Below are 24,621 nucleotides of genomic sequence, written 5' to 3' on the forward strand. Positions count from 1 at the left end.
TTTACATTGTTTCTCTTCAATTATCCGTTTACAACCTGGCAACAATGAGCCTTCGAATTTGTAGAATATGTTGGTGCTCTTAGGTATCCTGTAAACAACACGCTTTCTTAAACTTCACTCCAAAAGTAGCAGGAAATAGATCTTATTTAGAAGTATTTTAAGTGTCATCCTGCAACTGTATAACGTGCAAATTGTGACAGTCAGTTTATAGACATATAAACCCGTAATAAAGGCTATTTGGATGACTTGGAGTCTGCAATGTTCGATCTGTTCGGCTCGGTTCGTGTTCTCTTAAAACTCGAGAGGATCTGTACCGATAACAATGTATTTCGGCTTCACTATAAAGCAACAGTTATCATGTTAGTGGTGTCTTCACTACTAGTTACGTCCAAGCAATATTTCGGCGATCCAATAGACTGCATTGTGAAAAAGGATTCTATACCCTCCAGGGCAATCGATACCTACTGCTGGGTCCACTCAACTTTTACAGTTGTGCGTCATCTCAAAGGTAAACAAAAGTTAAAACTTGTTTGTTCTTTGTCAACAGGCTTAGGTTAGGGCTACTTAAGTATATATGAGTAGCTGAAGATTTAAGTTTCTAATTTATCATTTCTCTTGAACTGTGGCATCAGTGACATCCAGGTTTCAGTAAAACTGTTGGACAGTGAATGCCAGTCTATCAGAGGATAAGAGATGGGCTTTATTTCTGCACATATTAACCTATTACCATCGATCTGCTTATAACATGAGGCGGAAAAGGTTAGACTTCTGCACAGAATTCATTATCATTATTATAAGCTAATTCTGTGGTCTTCTGCTTATAACTTTTGCAAGACGTTCATCTCAACATTTGACTCATATTCACATCATTATAATACTGTAGTATCGTATTGCTACTGTCGAGAAACTGGTCATTTTCTGTGATATGTTAATAATGCCGTTGGAGATAAAATAATAATTATGCCATAGTGTATAAACCTTTTCTCTTAAGTTACAAAAGAAAATTATCAAAAATGTTAGGTGGCGTATTTATTGTTGTAAACACAGAGCATTGTTTTGTATCGCTCTCCCTGTTGAATTCACTACAGGTATTTAATGTAATTTCAACAGTAACTACAACAACTCCGGATGTTATGTTCCGTTAATTATTCTGTCAAAACTCCTTTATAATAAAATAAATTTCAGGAGTGTAGCCGATCGTATTCTCAAATTCGGTATCAGATATTGAATAAACCATTTAACAGGAATCCCCAGAGATTGTTCTGTAATCATAAATCATAACCTTCAATTTCGTCCTGTCAGCTCTGATATTTGTTACAAACCAGTGTGATTTCTGGTCTTTTGGTTTATTTTCTTCTACATGACGCAATTTTGGGATGTGTATGTTTCCATTAGTCATAGTTTCCTCTCGTAGTAGCTGTATTAGAAAAGAAATGCGAGAACACTTGTAGTTTTTGAAATGAATATAAGGTGACAGGATCGGCCTATTGGGGGGGGGGGGTATAGTTATAGAATGATGATAGAACACAATGGGGGTGCTTGTGCGTGTGCGGCGAGCGCATGCAAGATTTGTCATTATAATGACACTGATTCAAGTGAAATGAAATGGCGTATGGCTTTTAGTGCCGGGAGTGTCCGAGGACATGTTCGACCCGCCAGGTGCAGGTCTTTTGATTTGACTCCCGTAGACGACCTGCGCGTCGTGATGATGATGATGAAGACGACACATACACCCAGCCCCCGTGCCAGAGAAATTAACCAATGATGGTTACAATTCCAGACCCTGCCGGGAATCGAACCCGGGACCCCTGAGACCAAAGGCCAGCATGCTAACCATTTAGCTATGGAGCTGGACTACTGATTCAAGTGAATTATCTTGATATTCAGATTGCAGTACACTACAAAAATACAGATCAAGAACAATGCGATGAAGATCAAGAGATTTACAGCGAATATGTTCAGTTTACAATCTAAAATCAAACTTTCAAGGCTTCCTAGAAAACAGATCTGTTGGTTCTACAAGTACGTCCCCCAATGTTCGTTGTTTATTATCAAGTTCTGTTTATTTTCTTTTTGTAACCGCCCCCCCCCCCCCGGCTATGCCCCTATAAGCTGGGGTTACAGGAAAATCAAATCTATATACTGCAGCCTAATTGAAATAAAATGGCGTATGGCTTTCAGTGCCGGGAGTGTCCGAGGACAAGTTCGGATCGCCAGATGCAGGTCTTTTGATTTCATTCCCGTAGGCGACCTGAGCGTCGTGTCGTAATGAGGATGAAATGATGATGAAGACGGAACATACACCCAGACCCGTGCCAGCGAAATTAAACAATTAAGGTTAAAATTCCCGACCCCACCGGGAATCGAACCCGGCACCCCTGTGACCAAAGGCCAGCACGCTAACCATTTAGCCATGGGTGTAGCCTAATTAGTGAAGTATGTTTGCGAACCAGCGTTGCCAGCTTCAAAACGTGGAAATCCTCTCATCAGGCTCTAAGAACCTCAAACTCGTGGCAAAACAAAACCTCCAGATTATTTAAGTGTTCAGACTTATGATAGCCTTTTCTGGCGAGATGTAGTGTTTACATTGCACTGTGTCTTCTCGTATAGGCTAGAATAAATTTGTTACTTTCATTGACCTGTCTCAGTTTTGGCTTTGACAATATGAAAGTGCTCAAGGTATGAGTGATGCTAGTAATGCCATTCCTTATACAGCCAGTCCCTGTTATGAATGGTGTGAAAATATAGCTCATAGGGTCGGTTGGTGCATGCATTTCAGTGGGCTTGGCAGACTGGTATGTAATAGCAACTTCTCGTCCAGTGAGGAAAGCAACGTGAAACTCACTCCTCATTTCCCTAGTACGCCTCTTCAGTGATGCCTAGGCTATCATGACAGCTGTTGGCAGAGCTGAGGAAGATCAAACCAGCCTTCGGGCCGTCTCTGGTTGGAAGAAGGTGAATGGCTTTTTCTTTTGGAAAATAACACGAAATGAAATATTTGAATTTCAATCACAATTTTATACTAAATCGAAAAAAAAAAATGAGGAATATATGCGAATATAATATTGGCCCCTATTGCTACTGGCTATTAGATGCCTCGTTCCTGTAGCAAAAATGAGGCGTCGTTATTCTGTTGCTAGTACCATTATCCAGTCAGTACCTCTCGTTATGGTCCACTGTGCTTCGCGTTGTTCACAAGGTTCTCACTGAAATTTTTAGGGGAAATTCGCTTTGGATATATTTGACTAGGTGTGGGTTCTAAATGAGGATCGGATATAAAGAGAAGAGGTCCCAATCACGTAAAAATAGTTTCAATAATGAAACGTGGTTCACAGAGAAGTTCAAAATGTGGACAGCAGCGAACAAGTTCTAAAAATGAAAGTTCCACGAACAATGATGCTATCTACGATCTACTCGAGTTTTGTAAAGCTAGCTGAATAATGCGCTATGTGGTCATCAGTTTTAGTCGGTCAGCTATCATTCTTAGGGATGTCAGGCAGTTTAAGATTTACTTTCTCCGTTACTGTGAAAAGTATACAATGCCATTTTTCACATACGGTATCGTATGTAAATTACGAACTTCTTTATTTGAGGCGGTCATGGACAGATCTATATTTTATCGTTTAAATGTGTTAACGGGTGAGCAAAAATATGTTGTACGATATTTCAAAGAACATTAAGAAAGGAAGGAGAAAATAGTTGCAAAAAGCAAATATAAACTATCTATGTCTTGTAATAGGAATAATTTCATCCAATATACATGATTAACAGTTAAAAATAATTAGTCAGCCTACTTCAGTCATTAAGAATATTTCACCGAAAATAAGTAGGACCATGTGCATTTATTTGACCTTGTTCGCGTGGTTTGTATTTCATAGTTTCATAGTCACAAAATCAACAGGCTGGATAAAACTACGCGCTTGATTATTATTATTATTATTATTATTATTATTATTATTATTATTATTATTATTATTATTATTATTCGATTCATTGGCTGACTGGTCAGCGTTGAGGCCTTCGGTTCAGAGGGTCCCGGTCTCGATTCCCGGCCGTGTCGGGGATTTAAATCGCCTTTGATTAATTCTTCTAGCCCGGGGACTGGGTGTTTGTGTTTGTCCCAACACTTTCCTCTTCATATTCAGACAACACACTGCACTACAAACCAACACATATATACGTAATAGTGATTACATCCCTCCAAATAGGGTTGGCATCAGGAAGGGCATCCGGACATAAAACAGGGCCAAAACCACATGTGCGACACAGTTCGCACCCGCGAGCCCACGAGTGTGGGAAAAGCGGTAGAAAAGAGAATTATTATTGTTATTATTGAGGCTGCCCCCGCGGCTTAGGGGTAGCGTGCCCATTTCTTACCCAGAGGCCCGGGATTCGGTTCCCGGCCAGGTCAGGAATTTTTACCTGGATTTGAGGGCTAGTTTGAGGTCCACTCAGCCTACGCGATTACAGTTGAGCAGATATCTGACGGTGAGATGGCGGCCCCGGTCTAGAAAGCCAAGGATAACGGCCGAGAGCATTCGTTGGGCTGACCACACGCCACCTCGTATTTTGAAGGCATTCGGGCTGAGCAGCGGCCGCTTGGTAGGACATGACCCTTTGAGCTGTTGCGCCATATTATTATTATTATTATTATTATTATTATTATTATTATTATTATTATTATTTGGGGTGTGATTGATACAGTAACCTACCTGCTGGCATTCCGCCCAGACAGACGAGGTTCGGATACCGATGAGTCATACAAAGGAATTTTTATCCAAAATAAGCCCTGCAGTGACCTCAGAAATAGCCCAGTTATTATTATTATTATTATTATTATTTACTTATTTATTTATTTATTTCTTTATTTATTTATTTATTTATTTATTTATTTATTTATTTTTGTTAATTTAAATTTTTTACTGATTTGGGGTTTGTGTATAACTGCATAACATTTGGTGGTGCTGTCTGAGGATAAAACCAGCCGTCAGGCTGACGACCTAACAGCAGACTATTACTATTGTTGTGGAGTCCGGCTTCCTAACTGACTCATCAGCGTAGGGGACTTAGCTTCAGAAAGTGCTGGGTGTGTTTCCCAACCACGCCAGGTATTTTAGCCGTGCCTGCTTAATTCCTCTAGCCAGTGGATTGGGTGTTTGGTTTCATACACACCTCTTCGTTTACACACTACACTAACAATTATCATGGAATTTATTATTTATTTATTTTGGAGACGCCGGGGTGCTGGAATGTTGTCTCACTGGCGTTATTTTTACCGGTAAATCTAACTACACGACGCTGGCATATATAAATGCCTTAACACCACCAGACAGAGCTAGATGGAACGCACCAATGTGGGTTCAGAAGGCCAGTTATTTTATTATTATTATTAGTCTATTATTTGTGGAAGTGAAACATGGACAATAATTACATTGGAAAAAAATAGAAGCTTTTGAAATGTGGTGCTACAGAAGAATGTTGAAGGTGAGATGAGTAAATCAGATTAGGAATGGAGACTGAATTGGTGAGAGAACGATTAGGCTAAATTTGACCAGAGGAGATAGAATGATAGGGCACCACTGATCTCTATACATGGATGGCTGGTAGCTTGGGTAGCAGTAAGCCGAATAGAAGATGACTGGCGTAGTAAGATGGCAGCGAGTGCATGGTGCAGTAGACCACGAGGAGCACGCTTACTTATGCTTAGTTCAGGGACGCCAGGCCTCTTGATTGTAGTTCCACGGGTGTTTTGTGCTGTGTTATTGCAAAGGAAATAGTGGTGTACTTTACGAATTTAGGTTCGTTGCCTTGTAGTATGCCTGTAAATTACAAAATTCAATTTCAATGTGTATGTGTTTATGTGAAATCTGAATGAAGAGTACGGGTTATTAACATGCCGCAGTATTCAGCTTATGGATGTACAAACAGAACCGATCAGCAGAAGGAGAAATCATTTCATCGGTGCGTTTTATCTTCTTCTTCTTCTTTATCTGTTTACCCTCCAGGGTCGGTTTTTCCTCGAACTCCGTGAAGGATCTCACCTCTACCGCCTCAAGGGCAGTGTCATGGAGCTTCAGACTCTGGGACGGGGGATACAACCGAGGAGGATGACCAGTATCTCGGCCAGGTGGCCTCACCTGCTATGCTGAACAGGGGCCTTGCGGGGGAATGGAAACATTAGAAGGGATAGACAAGGAAGAGGGAAGGGAGCTGCCGTGGCCTTAAGTTAGGTAGCATCCCGATATTTGCCTGGAAAAGTGGGAAACCACGGAAAATCCCTTCCAGGATGGCTGAGGTGGGAATCGAACCCACCTCTACTCAGTTGACCCCATTCCAGCCCTCGTACGACTTTTCAAATTTCATGGCAGAGCCGGGAATCGAACCCGGGCCTCCGGGGGTGGCAGCTAATCACACTAACCACTACACCACGGAGACGGATGTTGACTTTTATACTGTACATAATAATGTTTCTAGGGTACTGTTTTGAGTTTTAGGTTTATTGTATCTCATTTCGCATATTCTGGGAGCAAAATGGCAATTAATTTTTGTAGGTTTCCTTTCTCGTGACCCGAACTTCTAAGATCATGGATTAGGAGTATCAGGCGGGAGAATTGGGAGCCTTCTAAAACAGCTGTTCTCTGGTTGGATCACTCTGAGGAAGACTGTTTTTGATAGAACTGGACAAACTGTATGCCTTAGAAGTGATGCACAGCCAACTGTTTTCAATTTTCCTGAACATTTATTGCAAGTAAGGATTTACTCATATTTTTATTTATTTGTCATTATTAATCTGACGGTTTAGCTGAAATAATTTACGTGATCTTATAACAATCTTAGAGAATGAAATCTGGAGAAGTTCTAGGCCTTATTACATCAGTAATAATTATGGGTTTCAGACACTGGAGTAGTGAGAGAAGGGAAAGTGTGGTGGGTGTTTTAGGCTATCCTGTTATAATGTTTGTCGTTTTTGGGGCTCTTTTAAGGGGTGTTACATTGGTATGATGATGACCATCAATGTTGCTTTGCTAGCTGAATTTAATTAAAGAGGTCTATAATAGTTATTTAGGGTAACAATTTATGAGCTGGAACGAAGTCATAAAACCATAACCTTAATTTACTCTATTCAATGTCATAGGCTTGCAAGTGGCGAGGGTGTTTTGATCACATTTCCCCACCCTTTCATTTTTACACCCCTAGTTTCATGTCATTTTCAGGCAGTAGTAATTTTTTTTCGGCCGTTATTATACACTCATTTTTATTGCTATTCCAGAGATTTTCTGACCTCGGAATGACGTGTCAGTGATCCCAATGTCCTGATGCTTTGAGTGAACATGCCTCTATATTTTTAATTATTCCAATGCGCCATTAATTGCGATTTAAAATTGACTATGTTATCATTGCTTCCCCACAAGGAGAGCTCTAGGGTGGGTACACCAACATGGCGGACCGCGCGCTCAACTTGGCGTACTTTCTCCTGCAGCGGAGAGCTGCCTTCAGCGATCCATGTTGTTATAGAGATCAGTGTAGGGCACACCTTAAGACACCCAGGACTTGTTCAGTTTTTTTTGGGGGGGTGGGGGGGAGGGAGGGAAATGTACGTGGTTAGAATGGTAGAGGTGGACCAAGGCACGAATATGACGAGCAGATTGAGTAAATGCAGGTTGTAGTAGTTGGGCAGAAATGAAAATATTAACACAGAACAGAGTGGCATGGAGAGCTGCATCAAACCAGTCTAAGGACTGATGACCCAAAAATTACACTGTAATACCATATTTTCACTACATTTTAATGATTTCCTTAATTAATAGAATTTTATAGATATAATATGCCTAGTTTTAATGAGAACCTATAAATAATTGGTTCCTAAATAAACAGAAATATATTATATTTATTTTTATTATTATTATTATTATTATTATTATTATTATTATTATTATTATTATTATTATCATCATCATCATCACCATTATCATTAAGGTAATCTATGGACCACATTTACACAATTCGCCAGACCTTCTATCTCTCAAACATAGCCCTTTATTAAATTATTCTACTTTATTTGATTTTGGCCTATTTTGGACCATGGTGAGCAATTGACTCACTGGTTAGTCCTTTTATCTCCCAGAACTTCATCATTCCACTGTGGTTCCTCTTCCTATCATCTGACTATTTGTTCTTGGACTTTTCATCTTGCTTTTCCTGGAACCCCCTGAATTTATCAATTTTAGCTCAAAACATATCTTTATTAAAATTTTCTTTTGGATTGATGCCAACTTCTTCCTTGTCCTTTCTTGTTTCTTTTACCCTGTTAGATTTCCATGGATCACAGAGGCATAAGAAGCGCCTGGTTTGAATAGCTGGATAAGGAATTAACTAGAGCAGAACTTAACACAGCAAATTTTGAAATTGTATTCCTTTCCTTTCCTTTTTTCTACTTTAAAAATTGATAAATAAAAAATCTGAATGAATAGCAACAGTATTAATTAGCTCATCAGCTCTAGCAATAAAGAAGTCCAAAAATTAGATACAAAATCGTTAATAATGTGGTTGATTTGCATAGAAAAGAGCATTATTGCTCTTGACAGGAACAATATTTTAAAAGAGCATGTTTTGTTCCGATTATTTACACAACATAGGAGTCTGCGCTCCAAATATACCATAGTCCTGCCTCACAGAGGCAATTAGTTTCTTATAGCGCTCTCCAGTTCCGCCTTATAACTTATCGGTTGGCCTCAATTAAAGTATTTGTACACAGTTGCCCCGATGTGGGCTTACCTATTGCTGTTCCCAAAAGGAACTAATACCAGAGACAATTACAGAATAAACAAGGATATGATTGCACATACTAAATGGCCTTAATGACAAAAGAAAAAGATTGGTTGTAACCAGCCATAAACAAAATGCAAAAAGGTAAAACACATGCACTCCTTCTAGAAATAGTTAAAATCCTAAGTGGGCTTATGGCCCGAAGATACAGAGGCTAGTCCTATACTACACCGTGGGTGACTGAATGAGAAATGTTAATGCCAAATAAGTTTTAGGAAATTTAGAGGTTTTGAAAACTTTAGTCACCAATTGCCAAGTTGAATGGGAACAGACAGAGGGCAATCACTCTTTGTTCCCTTACATTACATATTTCTCTGTAGGCAATAGAACAGAGTCTTCAGACTCGCCACAGATTCTACATTTAAACCACCAAATTTAGAAATTTACATTAAATGAAAGAGTTTGAAACCTTCCCCTCACACTATCCGCAGGCTCTATTACATATGTATGAAAATTCTGCCATTACCTTGAGTTGCTGGGCTTTCCTCATGCAAGCCACTCCCCTGCTTTCCCATGGACATGCCATACTCACAATAACTGGAGCGATTCAGACAAAACGGCCTTAAAGTGCCCTGCTTTTATAGTATTTTTAAGGGAAAGCTTCCAGAACTCTTTACTGATAGGCTGGATTCCTGTACGCACCCCCAATTTTACAGTAATTGACTAGAGAAAATATTTACAAGTTTCTGATAGGTTGATTATAATATTGAAGATGGAACTATCTGAAGTGTTGACAACTTCAATATATAAAACAATCCTCAAAACCTAAGGTTTTCCAACTGCATAAATAAACATTCCTTTATGAAATAATAATTAGAGTTCATCCCGCTAGAGGGAGCAATTAAACCGATGGTAGAGACATCTAACAGTTGAAGACTAAAGTATCTTGTAATAAACCAGTTCAAGTTTGTTTACACAAACTTGCCACAGAAACTCGTAATTGACATTTGGAGACAAAGTTATGAATATTGTGATAGGTTCGCGCATGTGCTTTTTCAAGTCGCAATGTGTGTAGAGAAGAAGCGCAGTTTAACTGGCCGGGGAAGGTGCCCTCGGTACATACCCATTTAATAGTTGCTTTTAATTTTATGATATAGTTAATGATTTTCTTTGTTAGTCGATTCATGTTCATTCTTGTGAGGTGCCCATAAAAAGTCTCCTCTTACGTATGGTGTATGTGATCTTCTCTGTCTAGATCTTCATTTCTCCTCTTCCTCCACGTCCCACCCTTTCTTTTTTCAGGTTCTATTATTATTATTATTATTATTATTATTATTATTATTCACCATCAACATGTTATGAGTCAGCAAATGTGTGTTATTTTGTATTCTTACATCAGCTTTCTGTCTCTCAGGTAAAGTTGGACAGGAGGTTGCTCACCCTGGAGTAGCTCACCACATCCCCGAGGAGGACATGATAACTTACCACAAGTATTACCAATGGGTCTGCTTCATGCTCTTCTTTCAAGCAGTTTTGTTCTCCATACCACGTCATCTGTGGAAGATATGGGAAGGAGGACGCTTACGCATGCTGGCAGTAGATTTGGGTTTGTAACCAACCTTCTTTCCTCTGTACCTTTTCTTTAGCCATTCTGGCTATTCTCATACTTGCAAGTGCACACCTGAATTGGTTAACATACATGGCATATATTTTAAAGTAAAGGACATTAAAGAAAATACAAGTTTCCGATCTTGTAAACTATGGTTTCAATTTGCGCTCGCTTTCCCCACTGCTATTGACACCTCATGCATACATGTTGTTTCCTGACAGAATCACAGTGTCGGGTTCATGCAAGTGGTCCTTTGAGCTTTGTGAAACCGAAACTGACAGCGGAGAGTAGGGGAAAAGACAATCTCGTAATTGACATTTGGAGACAAAGCTATGAATATTGTGATAGGTTCTGCGCATGTGCTTTTGCAAGTTGCAATGGGTGGTAAACAAAACCTCTACACAGTCCAAACAACTTTCACTACCATTGCCAATCCAGCTCCATGGCTAAAGAGTTAATGTGCTGGTCTTTGGTCGAAGGGATCCCGAGTTTGACTCCCGGCCATGTTGGCCATGTTAACATTCATTGGTTAATTCCATAGGTTGGGAGGCTGGGTGTGTGTATGTCTTCAACATTAGAATTCATCATAGGTAGGGCCCCATTCTCACAGACCTACAGGTACATATCAGGCATCAACTTGAAAAACCTGTAGCAGGCCTCTGCGCAGGCCACATGCCTTTATTACATTATACCACCACTGGCTCACTTCTTGGAGATCCTAATTACTCACTCACCCCCAGTTAGGTGAATTACTTGCACTGGTTAGAACAGGCCAGTAGAATGAAAGGTGTGTTATGATGCAGAATTTGCTACCTTGCTACTTGCCCACATGCTTGCTTTCTTTGTTCTGGTAATAAATAAATTTGCCAGCGAAGAGGGACGTAGGATGTACTTAATTTATCGCCATGTGGTCTAAACCATTAGATGGAGAGATGGGGAGTGTCAACGGTTGTTGGAAGGTAAGTTTGCTATTCTATTTATGTGTGTATTTGCGCATGCAAAAGAAAGAGAGAATGAGAAAATGTGAGTATGAAAAATAGGAATGTTGCATACTTGTTTGAATAGACCACATTTCCGTGGTTTCCCATTTTCACACCAGGCAAATGCTGGGGCTGTACTTTAATTAAGGCCACGGCTGCTTCCTTCCAACTCCTAGGCCTTTCCTGTCCCATCGTCGCCATAAGACCTATCTGTGTTGGTGCGACGTACAGCAACTAGCAAAAAAAATAATAATAATAGACCACAACCCGCTTGTTCATTTTAAGTTTGTTTCAATTATATCATTGGAAGAAAGGAATGTATTGCAAGATGGTGTATAGCTTTGCACCATGTGGGAAATACAAAGTACTTGAATACTTACAATTCTCAAAGATGAAAATTATCAATTGCCTATACAAATAAAATTATCATTGTTTGTGTACACTTTACAATTTTGCTTCATCGTGTCTATCTCAGATTAGGTATAGAAAACTCGAAGGTAAGCTCTGTTCATTTTTTGTATGTTTATGTCTGCCTGTTACGATGCCACGGGAAAATATCTTACATAATTTTTAACAGAATTTCTCGAAATTCCTTATTTCTTCTTTAGACTGCTGTCGACGAAACGATTCAGCACTATCAACATACAGCTGGTTGTAGCAATGTTATTAGGATGTAGACTTAACAAGGCATCACATGACACTCTTTAGAACTGGAAGTAGTCTCTTAGCATGTAAAAATGGAGGGCAGCTGAACACAAAATTTGTTCGAATCTGTCTTCTGATCGACTAACTGAACAAATCCCTAATGGACAATCAGAAGGTGATTTTGAGGGCATTCTTAGTGGTTTAACCCTTTGTTGCCTAAGGCTACATATATTCAATATTTTATATTAATTCCTGTAAAATTCTCTTCAAGGGAGCTCAAAAGAAGTAAGTTAATGTTTTGAAAATTTTACCTCAACATATTTTGGAAAAGTTTTGGATGGCACTTATAAGTACCGTCAAGCAATGAGGTAACTGAAGGTAATGGTGACCTCAAACAAAATGAAAAATTTACAATAACTGGTCTACACAAAGTGGATTTGTATTATTAATTCGTATTTACAGTGTGAGCTGTATAATATAATAATAACTAATAATAAAATAATAACAAATAATAAAATAATAAAAATAAATAATAAAAAAGAAATACCAGATGCTAAAACTCAAAATTGTATCAAACTTGTAGTGTCATAAGAGCTACATTTTCTGATCAGAATCAGCACTCAATTATTTTGCATTCTCATTAACAGTTACCAAATTATAAATCTACTCAGTGGTATTCAGCAAAACGGTTCTTGTTCTCATTGCAGCAGAGAAAGATGCCACAAAAAGTACGCTGAGAATTTGGTCTTAATTGAATTTGTTTACTGGAGCACACTTCGCATCTGCCTCGTGTACTTCAATATTTGACCAAATGTGCTCCACAATTTGCAAGACGAATATTTTGGCCACAGTAACACATGCTTTATGACGACGTTTGTTGTGAATAGGCTGGTGTTGTGGACTTGCCCTCTTCGGAATGTTTGACAGTCTCTTGGATGGTAGCATAGTCTTCATTTCCATTATTCTGCAAGCTACCGATCTCCTAAACTGTAACAATGTAATTTTTTCAAACAGTTCATTATAAATGATACATGCATTGACAAACCGCACATCAAGCATGCACCAAAATTACAGAAACACTCGACCAAATGCATTCACGTCAGGTCCAAATTCTTCACCATCGCTTTCAGTGTCTGTGTCGGCATCATTATCCAATGGAATATCCAGTAATTCTTTTATCTCTTTCTCATCTACATAAATTTGCCTGTGAGCAGACATCGCAAGCTCTGAAAAATAAATTGTAAACTTATAGCACAAACTAACAAATCAGATATTAGGTTATGATTGAACCATAGGCAAGTTTGCCTAGCTGCCCGTTGGTACTTATAAGTCCAAGATACAATTACAGTAATGTTACTAAATGTATGCATCTATCCACTCAAATTGCTACAGTAATCACAAAACTTTCATAAAGCACATTTTAGGACCAATAATTAACCTTACTTGTTGTTTATAACAATCCAATTGTCACACTTGAATGACTCAATCTGGAACACTGCATCGATAATAAAAGACGAAATATGAAATACGCAAACAGTTTGATCAATCTAGAAATAAGTGTTCCATGATCCTTAAACATGGAACTTAAATGTACCATCGGTCAATTATGTATTTCGAAGTGAACTATATCTTTTACATGCAATAATATAACTTTGTACTTAAAAGTACTGTCAGTCAACAAAGGATTAAGTACATAATTACAATGCAAGATTCTCCACAGAAATTTGCTTTTCTTCAGTCTGTTTGTTTGTTTTGTTTGTTTGTTTTTCTGTTTGGTCGGTCATCAGCCTGAAGGCTGGTTGGGTCCTCAAATAGCTCTCCTAATGGTTATGAAATTATAGGAAAACTGCAAAAACCGATAGCGGCATCAAAATTAGGCATCCCAGACAAGATGTGGAATGAGGTAGTTTGCCATTGCTTTCCTCACTGGGTATGAAAGTGTTATTACAACACGACTGATTCCATGATTAATAAGTTTCATAAACGTTCGGACACACTAGTTGTGCTCTGAAAGTCATTATTACTCTGCACCATCCTACCTCAGCAGCGTCCATACTGTCAACAATCATAGATTAGACTGAGACTTCGGGGAAGCGTAATTTTGTTATGGTCTGTATGAAAATACAGAAGCAAAAATATTATATCCATCAAGAAATGGCAACAGGCATAACTCTTTCAGTTTACTACCCACTTAAAATTATTAAAATACGAAGAAATGGTTTTATATATACATACGTAACAAAGTAGTTAAAAGATGGATGGTTTCTTTTGATCCTAAGCTTCAAAAGGTGCATCGTTCCGAAAATAATTCTGTGTAGAATTGCCTGCTCATCTGGAAATCCTTAGAACCAGCGCTGTAGTCCCAAAATTCTCACAGGGTATAGTCTAAGTCAGGGCACGACAAATCCAGGATGTCAGACCACTCTGGCATTTAAAATGAGTGAGTTACAGCTAGTTATTAAGAAGTTCCCTCAGTTTGGCATAAATCAGGCATATAGAAGGTATTTTATTATGATAAAGAAAAAATTCATGTTTTAATGCACTAGCTTGAAAAATCATAATTTGCTTACGCAGTAGGTTGTTGTTCTCTAGGACTTACTTCCAGCTATTTATTAAAAAACAATCCAAGGTGCCTCTTTTGATTTGCGATCACACTTCCCGCTGGAACAAATTCTTGAAATGGTGGTTTTGCAGCCATGTCTTCATTTATTTATCAGGCTTAAGACCATCAGTTGTTAAGGATTTTGAATGTAAGAGCTGTCCGACTCGTTGGTTGAATGGTCAGTGTACTGACCTTCGGTTCAGAGCATCCCCGGTTCGATTCCCGGTCGGGTCGGGGATTTTAACCTTAATTGGTTAATTCCAATGGCTCGGGGGCTGGCTGTGTGTGGTGTATTCAACATTAGAAATCATCCTAGGTAGGGCCCTTATCTTCACAGACATGCAGGTCGCCTAATAGGCCGTCTACTAGAAAAAGACCTGCACCAGGCCTCTCTGGAGGCTATATGCTATTATTATTATTAATGTAGGAGCTGTAAGCAACGAATAGTGATGACTACGGTTCGGGTGTTAAGGAAAAGTCTTATTTCTTTCCTGAGGTTATTTTACCCGGTATCTGAAAAATAAGTGTGAATTCTGGGTTTCTGACTCTGTTTAAAGAATTTTATATTGTATATAAATGCATATTTGGTCTTTTTTTTTTTTTTTTTGCTTTGGTTATATTTTGCTCAGTTTAGAGATAAAGGTCCTATTTGGTTTTATTTTGAGCATTTGTGCTAAGTTGAAGCGCCCTTTTCAAAATACTGTAGTAGATGTATATTTTTTCTTTTCCTGAAAAATATAGGTAACAGGTTTAGAAGACATGATTCTGAGAAAGAGATGCTGAACGAACATATGCCGACTGATACCAAGAAGCAATCTAATACTTAATTTTTGGTTCCTTTTTTGGAGACCTGTTTGTCTAATTTTACCTTTTTAGATCATATTTAGCTAGTTTTTAGGGCATATTTGCTTGCATATTTTGTACTTCTTTAGGTCATAAACTTCCGAACCTTAGTGATGACCTATAAATGATGGCTGATAATGTTATTCATCAAAGTAAACCTTCGATGTTCATGATTACGAGCTTAGCTGGAGAGTTAAAACTCACAGACAGAATGGCAAAATTAAAAAGAAAAGAAACCAAGGTAGAAGGTATAAACAAGAAATAAGAAGGCATACCCTAATGAGTGGAGTTAAGTAGAGAAGATACCGCGATTACCCTCGACCACAGCCCTGCTTAGAAACAGTGCGGTGATTAGGAATTAGAAGTAGGGGGGCACAGAAATTTATAGAAAACAAAAGAGTACAGGGAGCTTGGGTAATATAGTGGAGGTAGGAAACAAAGCTGAAACAAAAAGCTACAAAAATGGTACATTTTTAATGCTGTCTGAGTGAATTTAGACAGAGAAATAAAGGTTGACAGTTTATCAACTTAAATGTGGCAAAAATAGTTTTTTTTTTATTTTTAGGTTTATATTCAATACTAAAATATAACACTTTCACCAAAGAAAGAACTGAGGAGTGTCTTAGAAAGGTGCTATTTCCACTTCCAAAAATAAATCAGTATTTCGTCTACATGCATTATGGTAGTTGAATACTATCGATTGACATTGGCAATCCAGACCAGAAAGATATGATTCCTTAGAAGTTGTACCAAAGCCAATCATGGGTACGTTCCATGGGCCGTTTATTTTACATTTCTTGCGATTTTCCCAGAACTTCTTAAGGTGGAAATCACATCTTTTAAACAGACCCTTCTCATTTACACATGTGCGCAACTAAGATTTTGTGCCATCAGATACTAATTGTGCTTCTACACGCTGCTACGCATGTCTCCACTACTTGCTGTGGCGCTGAAAAATCGGTTAGCTGCATCGAATGACATTTTGTGCGTATTTCTGCTTAGTATTCTTTTAACATTTATGGACATTAAAGGAGAGATTTAGGTATGAAATAACAAGGTTTGTATAAATTGTTCTTTTTGTAATAATTTCTAGTTTCACAGTAGGTGGCTAAAATACAATAAAAATGTATTTTTTTCTCCACAAAGTTGGGTGAGCAACTTTCCCCTCTGCCCCCCTAATTGCCGCTACTGCTTAGAAATGAAAAGGATAAGTTCAGGGATATTCAGGTTGTACACAAATGTATATATTATAGTAAAAACTGTTTGAACCAGACCCCCTATATAACGGAATGCTGTAAAAATGGAAAATAAATTTAGGAATGGAGGAATTTCCAATTGTAAATAATACTTTAAAATGAAAAACAGCTAAACATGGAAACAGAACTGTTTTTGGTACCATTTGCATAAATAACCTAATAAGAACGCAACCATTGAAGCGTAATTGTAACTAAACTCTATCAAATCATTTTCAGTTGTGATAGCAAGCAAGGAATTATTTTTGAGACTGAGTGTACTCGGACCTTCAAGAAACCAATAACCCCTAGGTGATTGCTTTCTTCAGGGATTCCTGGAAGATTCCGTAGTATTCTTGGCAGAGTACTATACTTTTCTGTTTGTGCTACAGAAGATTATTTTTTGTTTTATTTTACAAGTTGCTTTACGTTGCACCGACACAGATAGATTTACGGCGATGATAGGACATGAAAGGGCTAGGAGTGGGAAGGAAGCAGCCATGGCCTTAATTAAGATACAGCTCCAGCATTTACCTGTGTGAAAATGGGGAAACCATAAAAAAACCAGCTTCAGGGCTGCCGAGAGTGTGGTCCGAACCCATTGTCTCTCGAATGCAAGCTCACAGCTGCACGTTCCTAAACACATGGCCATCTCACTCAGTACAGAAGGTTACGATGGCCCCACTAGGCTGTAAATAGTGTACCATTAATCTTTCCATCCCTCTTGCAAAGTGCATTATGGGTCAGTCACAGTTCATTCTCAGTTTTGTGCTGACGAGCAATTAGTGGAATACCTATGAAGGAAATAAAACTGTGAACCATACCTCCCCTGTGGGTAGGGGTGCTATAATACAATCAGTCAATCATTGGTGATCTGCATTTAGGGCTGTCACCCAGATGGTGGATATTCTGTCAATTTTTTTTTTACCTAACCTTCCATGAAACCTTCTCATCTAGGGCTGATGACCTAGATGTTAGGCCCCTTTAAAAAACAAGAATCATCATCACATCATCATCAAACATTTTCAAAGAACTTGGAAATGTATAAAGTATTTCCCGTGATAAGTTATTCCAATCCCTTACTCCTCGTCCAATAAATGAAGATTTGCCTTAATTTTTCCTCTTGCATTCTAACTTTATCTTCATATTATGATCTTCCCTACATTTAAAAGCCCCACTCAAGCTTATTCGTCTACTAATATCATTCCACGCCATCTCTCACCTAACAGCTCGGAATATACCACTTTAGTCAAAACCAGGCAAGTTGATCGTGCGGTTAGGGGCGCACAGCTGTGAGCCTGCATCCGAGAGATAGTGGGTTCGAACCCCACTGTCGGCAGCCGTGCAGATGGTTTTCCATGGTTTCCCATTTTCAGACCAGGCAAATGCTGGGGCTGTACCTTAATCAAGGCTACAGCCACTTTGTTCCCACTCCTAAGCCTTTCCTATTCCATCGTCGCCATACTAAGTCCTATCTGTGTCAGTGCGACGTAAAAACAAATTCTAACTTTTGTCAAGCATCTCGTCTCCTTACTCCCAAATCTTCCCAGCCCAAAGTTAGCAAGATTTTTGTAACACTACTCCTTTGTTGGAAATCATCCAGAACAAATCGTGCTGATTTTCTTTGGATCTTTTCCAATTCTCGTGTCTAGTACTGGTATGGTTCCCATACACTGGAACCATACTCTAACTGGAATCTTATGCTCTCTCCTTTACATCTTTACTACAACCCCTAAATACTCTCATAACCATGAGAACAGTTCTATAACCATTCTTAAAAACCTCATTAATATTATTACACTAATGAAGATCATTCATTATGTTAACACCTAGGTACTTGTAGTGATCCTCATGAGGTACCAACACCCCATTAACACAGTAAATAAAACTGAGAAGGCATTTCCTCTTAGTGAAACTTAAAACCTGACTTTTTGTCCCATATACCATCATACCATTGTCTGAATATTTACTGCATCCAAAAATAACTGTAAATATGAAAACTAAAGATGACCATTGCAATATAATTAGTTCATACATCCATTTAGACAATAGGAAAGTGTCAGATTTTATTTCTAAGAGAAAGAAAATTAGTGCAATTTATGTTTTGGTTCCACATAGCTTTAGAGAAGCTATTCTTGGAAACTTTCATTCAAATTGTATAAATATTAGAGATTCTTTTACCTTCTCCTTTATTAATTTCATCCTCTGTAATAGGCTGTCCTTTGGTAGGGGATACTTGGAATGCTGATCGCAAGAAAATGCTCGTGGAATATCTAACTGCTACCACTCAACACACCCACAACTTCTACGCAGCACGTTTCGCCATATGTGAATTCCTCAACCTGATAAATGTGGTAAGTACATTTGAACATAATGTTAATATACTAAAACACGAGTTCCAGAGAAGAGTGACATAAATCCACATTTGGCCAAATTCAGATTATTTTCTGTTTCCATTGGTTTAAGTCATATCTTGCTGTGAAAATAGTGATCAAGTCAAGGTTAATATTAACACAGTGAAATATGCATGGAAAAATATAATATAAGTAATTTTGTTCTGGTTTTTAATTGGAGAAAAGTAACAGTGTCAAAAATCATCCATAACATTTCCCTGGAGCTCACAAAATTATTTCTGATATTTTAGATGAACTGCGTATCATGTCTACTTTCTTAAGAGTGTACCTATCAATGGCGTATGCTGGGATCACGATGTGGGCTACCACTAGAGTTAGGTTACGCCTTTTCGATGGTTGGTTTAGTGAGCATCAAGCCTTCGGCATTTTGAGCTGCAGCCAATAGCCAATGGAGAAGCCTGTTCTGTTGTGAAGGCTGCTTCACAAGCTACTGCCCTGGCCTCTGCTACTGCCAATGCTCAACCCCTGATCGGTGGAGATGGTAGTCTAAGGTTTAGCAAATTCAAGTCTGGTTTTGTGGCTAAATGGATAGGATGCTTGCCTTTTGTCCGCTGGCCCAGGGTCAATTTTCAGAATCAACCCCCTCATACTGTTAATTCCCCTGACTTGAGGACTGGGTGTTTATGACATCTTTGCCATTCATTTTATCCTTATCAGGACACCACCAAGCCTATACAGATGCCATGCACCATTATTATTATTATTATTATTATTATTATTATTATGATTAGTATTATTATTATTACCGAGCTCGATAGCTGCAGTCACTTAATTGTGGCCAGTATCCAGTATTCAGGAGATCGTGGGTTCGAACCCCACTGTCGGCAGCCCTGAAGATGGTTTTCCATTTTCATACCAGGCAAATGCTGGGGCTGTACCTTAATTAAGGCCACGGCCGCTTCCTTCCCACTCCTAGCCCTTCCCTGTCCCATCGTCACCATAAAACCTATCTGTGTCGGTGCGACGTAAAGCAAATAACAAAACAACAAAAAAATTATATTATTATTATTAAATACAAATATTGAATTTTACAGCGACCGTACCTATCATTCACTGGTTAATTAGCTTCCTCAGGAGATCAGTGGTGGTCCGACCCATGATCACGGATTCGATTCCAACCAACAAAAGAGAACCTGAAAGATTGCACTCCATTTTAGCAGATCTACCTATAAAAATATTACTCCTGTAACAGCAGCCCTGCAGTGTCTTCCTACAAGAATGTAGAAGTAAATGGAAGTGAAATACCAGCACTCTGTTACTATATCATTAAGTCAGAAGTATGAGGTGAGGAAGTTTATACAATGAGTAACGCATAGTTGATAGCAGTGGCGATCTGACAGAATGTAGCCTAGCACACCTATCCCCGCCGGTCCTCGCTCCCATTCGATACACAACAGCAAGCCGCGTGGGGTGAGTAGAGGGGTGAGGGACAAGAGCCTGGGCTGCAATATCAGTCACCGATGCCTTGCTCTCAAAATACGTGCGACGTTCTTTCTCACTGCTTTCAAGTTTTGTAAATGGAACAATATGTCAGATGCTTACACTATAATGTGCTTTCGACTTCCATCATTCTCAACTGAAGTTTGGGCTTCACCGATAGCCTTAGTAGCCTTAGTACCTATGATTGAAATAATTCAAGAGAATGTCATTCTAGCACTATCAACCTGAAGAGCATTAATACTAATTTTCACAATATTCAGGTTGGCTCTAATATGCAATAACTGCATTGCCTCCACCATAATATGTATCAAACCTTGTACAGCAGATTATTTTATACGAGGGTTGGGGCAAAAGTCATGACAACTATTTTTTTTCCTGAAGATACCAGTCTGGTTGGAAAATGTGACATATACAGGCAAAAGGACAAGGTGTTAACTACATGTGTGGACAATGAATAGCACTGAAATATCGTAACACACTAATGTTATTACGGTAGTATACAGGGCAATATGGCCTTACCGGTGCAAAAGAATGACAACACAGTACACATAAAGTTGACATCCATCGTCTGTCTTCATCCAGGAGCTGCTCGATGACGGCACGTGTCATGTCGGTCTGCACACTGACAGGTTGTCCCGAATGTTGCTCATCACTGGTTGACACATGTCCTTGCTGAAACTTTCCTACCCACCATGCTACTGTACGGTATGGTAGGGCATTATTCCCAAGGGCTTCCACTAATTCACTGTGACATTCCATCGCATTTCTCCCTCGGAAAATGGCTATTTTGATGTAAGCATGCTGCTCAACACGGGTTACATCCATCTCGCATGACACTCACCAACTGACTGATTTCACAGCCCTCGCTGCGCTACTACCAGCTATCACAGAGCCATCTGTTGTTCTGCATACACACTATGCCTGCAGAACTTCCACACGACACATATACGTTTGTGATCCATTCACATATCTACAAGAAAAAAAATAGTTGCCAAGACTTTTGCCCCAATCCTCGTAGTCAGTGCAATCGAGTGAATAGCCCAATCTTATTTATAACCTAGTGTTAGTTGAAGAACAATGTCCATTTTAAAGAAAACTGATCAGTGTTTAGTTATACAGTACTGTAATACAGGGTCCAAAAATTGTATACACTCTTTACAGAAAAAAAACTATTTATTGTGTGGTTTTTTTACATTTAAATTTTGATTACACATGTAGTACTGTCTTCAGTTAAACATATGGTTACATGAGATGTTCAAAATGTTCACCGTTGGCTGCCAGATACATAGGAGAACGACGAGCGGTTGCTGCAACTACGTCCGTCAATGTTTGAATGGGGATCTCTGCACATGCTGCTGTAACCTCCTGGCAAAGGGCCTCCAGCGTGTATGGCTTACGTCGATAGACTTGATTTTTCACAGTTCCCCACAAGTAAAAGTCCATAGGGGTAAGATCTGGCAACTGGGCCCTCGTCATCCAATCCAGTGTCCCAGCAGATTGTCATCCAGGAAAGCTCATACTGCTACATGGTAGTGTGGTGGCGCCCCATCCTGTTGGTAGAAGGGAATTGCACAGGGTAGTATAATTGGTCCGTTACTTTTCATAATATACGCAAATGATTTAGGGAACAATATAACATCAAAAATAAGATTGTACGCAGTTGACATAATTGTTTATAGGGATATAAACAACATTGAGGATTGTTCAGAATTATAAAGGGACCTTGAAAGTATCCAACAATGGGTTGAAGAAAATAATATGAAGGTTAATGGAGGCAAATCAACTGTTACAACTTTTACAAACAGGAGCTTTAAAACTGAATTTGAATATACTTTGGATGAGATAGTTATCCCAAGAGATGGCAAGTGCAAATACTTAGGTGTGAGATTTGAAAGTATTTTGCACTGGAAGGGTCATGTTGATGACATTATTGGGAAAGCATACAGATTGTTACATGTCATAATGAGGCTACTTAAAGGATGCAACAAAGAATTAAAAGAAAAAAGTTATTTGAGTATGGTTCATCCATTATTGGAATATGCAAACAGTGTTTGGGATCCTCACCAAGAATACCTAATAAAAGAAATAGATAGTGTACAGAGGAAATCAGCAAGATTTGTAACAGGGGATTTCAGGAGAAAGAGTAGTGTATCAGAAATGTTAAAGGAACTTGGGTGGGAAACTTTAAGTAAGAGAAGGGAGAAAACTAGACTTATAGGAATATAGAGAGCCTATACAAGAGAAGAAGCATGGGGAGATATCCGTGAGAGGCTTCAGTTGGAAAATAACTATATCGGCAGGGCTGACCACATTCCAAAATCTGTACAGATATTCAAGAAGAGAATAAACAAGAAGAGAGAAAATAAATGAAGTGTTAGAGGGCATTCAACCAGTGCAGGTTATTGTAAATAAAAAAAATGTGTGTGAATAAATTAATTCCATCCCCTGGTCTAAGGAGTTTGGACAGCCAAAATAGGGGACTGCTTGTAGGGGTGAAGTACAGTGGGGACTTCGAGGGCCCTGGGACCGCTATGGTAGCTGTGAAGGCCCTTCAGGAACTCTGAAAAGTGGTGGCAAAAGGGGCTCTGGTTAAGACGCAGCAGGTCGTTATGCTACTTAGGTTCCAGAATGGGTAAAAAAAAAAAAATAAATAAATAAATAAATGCAATGTAAATTTTAATCTTATACCAGTTGTATAGTATCATTTGAAGTAATTCCACATACTGTATATCAGTTGACTATATTTGTAAGTAGTACAGAGATATTATAAGTAGAATTTTGTAAAAAATATAAATTTATTAAGGATGAGCTGTGTGTTTAATAGAAAAAATTGTTAGCGTAAATTGTATAATATTGTATTATAGGAAAATTTTCTTCTCTTGTTAATTTAATATTTAGTGCTTGACAATAGTGTGTTTTAGTGTACCATTTGCCACCGAGGTAGACTCCTCATTTGCAAATAAAGAGATTTTGATTTGATTTGATTCATCATCGGCTCCATAAAGCGCACGTATAGCTGGTAAAATTAATGTGTGTAACATTTCCACTGCTCCAGTTACAGTACCATCAAATAAAAAGGGTCTTAGTAAGCCCCTCGACGACAGTCCACACCAGACATTAATCCCTGGTAGATTGACTGCCTTGTTCACATGAACATGCGGATATTCCGAAGCCCAGTAGACACAGTTATGTCGATTCACTGTTCCATTAAGTTTAAACTGGGTTTCATCAGACCACACTAACTTCGTCAGAAATTGTTCATCTTGAGTTTCCATTTGCTGATACCATTCGCAAAATTGCATTCGACAATCGGGATCATCCTCATTAAGCGCATGCAGTAATCGTGGGATGTAAACTTTCCACTTAGCTGTTTTCAAAATTCGTCGTACACTTGTACTGCTAATCCCCACTTCCCATGCACATTGTGTAGCAGACTTCTGTGGAGAATTAGCAAAACTTCCCAACACGTGAGCCGACGAAGCAGGACTGGTAGCTGTGCGCGTTCTTCCCGATCTTCCTTTGTGAATATCACATATCGTTCCATGCGTCTCAAACTTCCCAGTAATGCGTTTAATTGTTAGGTGTGTTGGGGGTTCTGTTTCAAATTCCCTCCTCCACTGACATTGCACTTCAACGGCATTATCAAACTTGATAAACCACTTCAGAATGTACTTTCGTTGCTCAAATGTCAAGTGTGCTCCAGCCATTTTGTTTTCCTACTATGGTGATGCAAGTACCAACATCTGTTGAGTGAAAGACCATACTACGACATTTAAAAACAACGATAACAGTTGACAATGTCCATATCCCGATATCGTCTAACAGAGAGTGATTACATTTTTCTGGCGGACTCTGTATATGGCTTGATCATAATGACGATTATTATTATTAATGTTTTAATGATCCCAACATCTAGGTCATCGCCCTCTCTGTCTGGTTTAATAGAAGTCTACCATGGCCTTTGTCATTAATATACAGAGTGTAACAATAAGGAATGGCCATACTGTTCTAATACATCACACATAAATAGCAAAATGCCAAAACGGATATCGAATATAAAACGGGGTAAAGGCAGTTTGAAGCAATTAAA

The 24,621-nt window shown here is 38.7% G+C and overlaps 1 protein-coding gene across 1 annotated transcript in view; it reads left to right on the plus strand.

Moving 5' to 3' along the window:
• Nucleotides 1–258: 258 nt before the first annotated feature.
• Nucleotides 259–24,621, plus strand: part of LOC136876114 (innexin inx2) — a 35,074-nt gene continuing 10,711 nt past the window's right edge. Inside the window, exons 1-3 of the mRNA XM_068228237.1 lie at nt 259–508; nt 10,181–10,372; nt 18,892–19,031. Coding sequence (XP_068084338.1) covers nt 259–508; nt 10,181–10,372; nt 18,892–19,031 — 582 coding nt within the window. The remainder of the gene's footprint in view (nt 509–10,180; nt 10,373–18,891; nt 19,032–24,621) is intronic.

The sequence above is a fragment of the Anabrus simplex genome, chromosome 6 (assembly GCF_040414725.1).
Source record: "Anabrus simplex isolate iqAnaSimp1 chromosome 6, ASM4041472v1, whole genome shotgun sequence".
Taxonomy (NCBI): domain Eukaryota; kingdom Metazoa; phylum Arthropoda; class Insecta; order Orthoptera; family Tettigoniidae; genus Anabrus; species Anabrus simplex.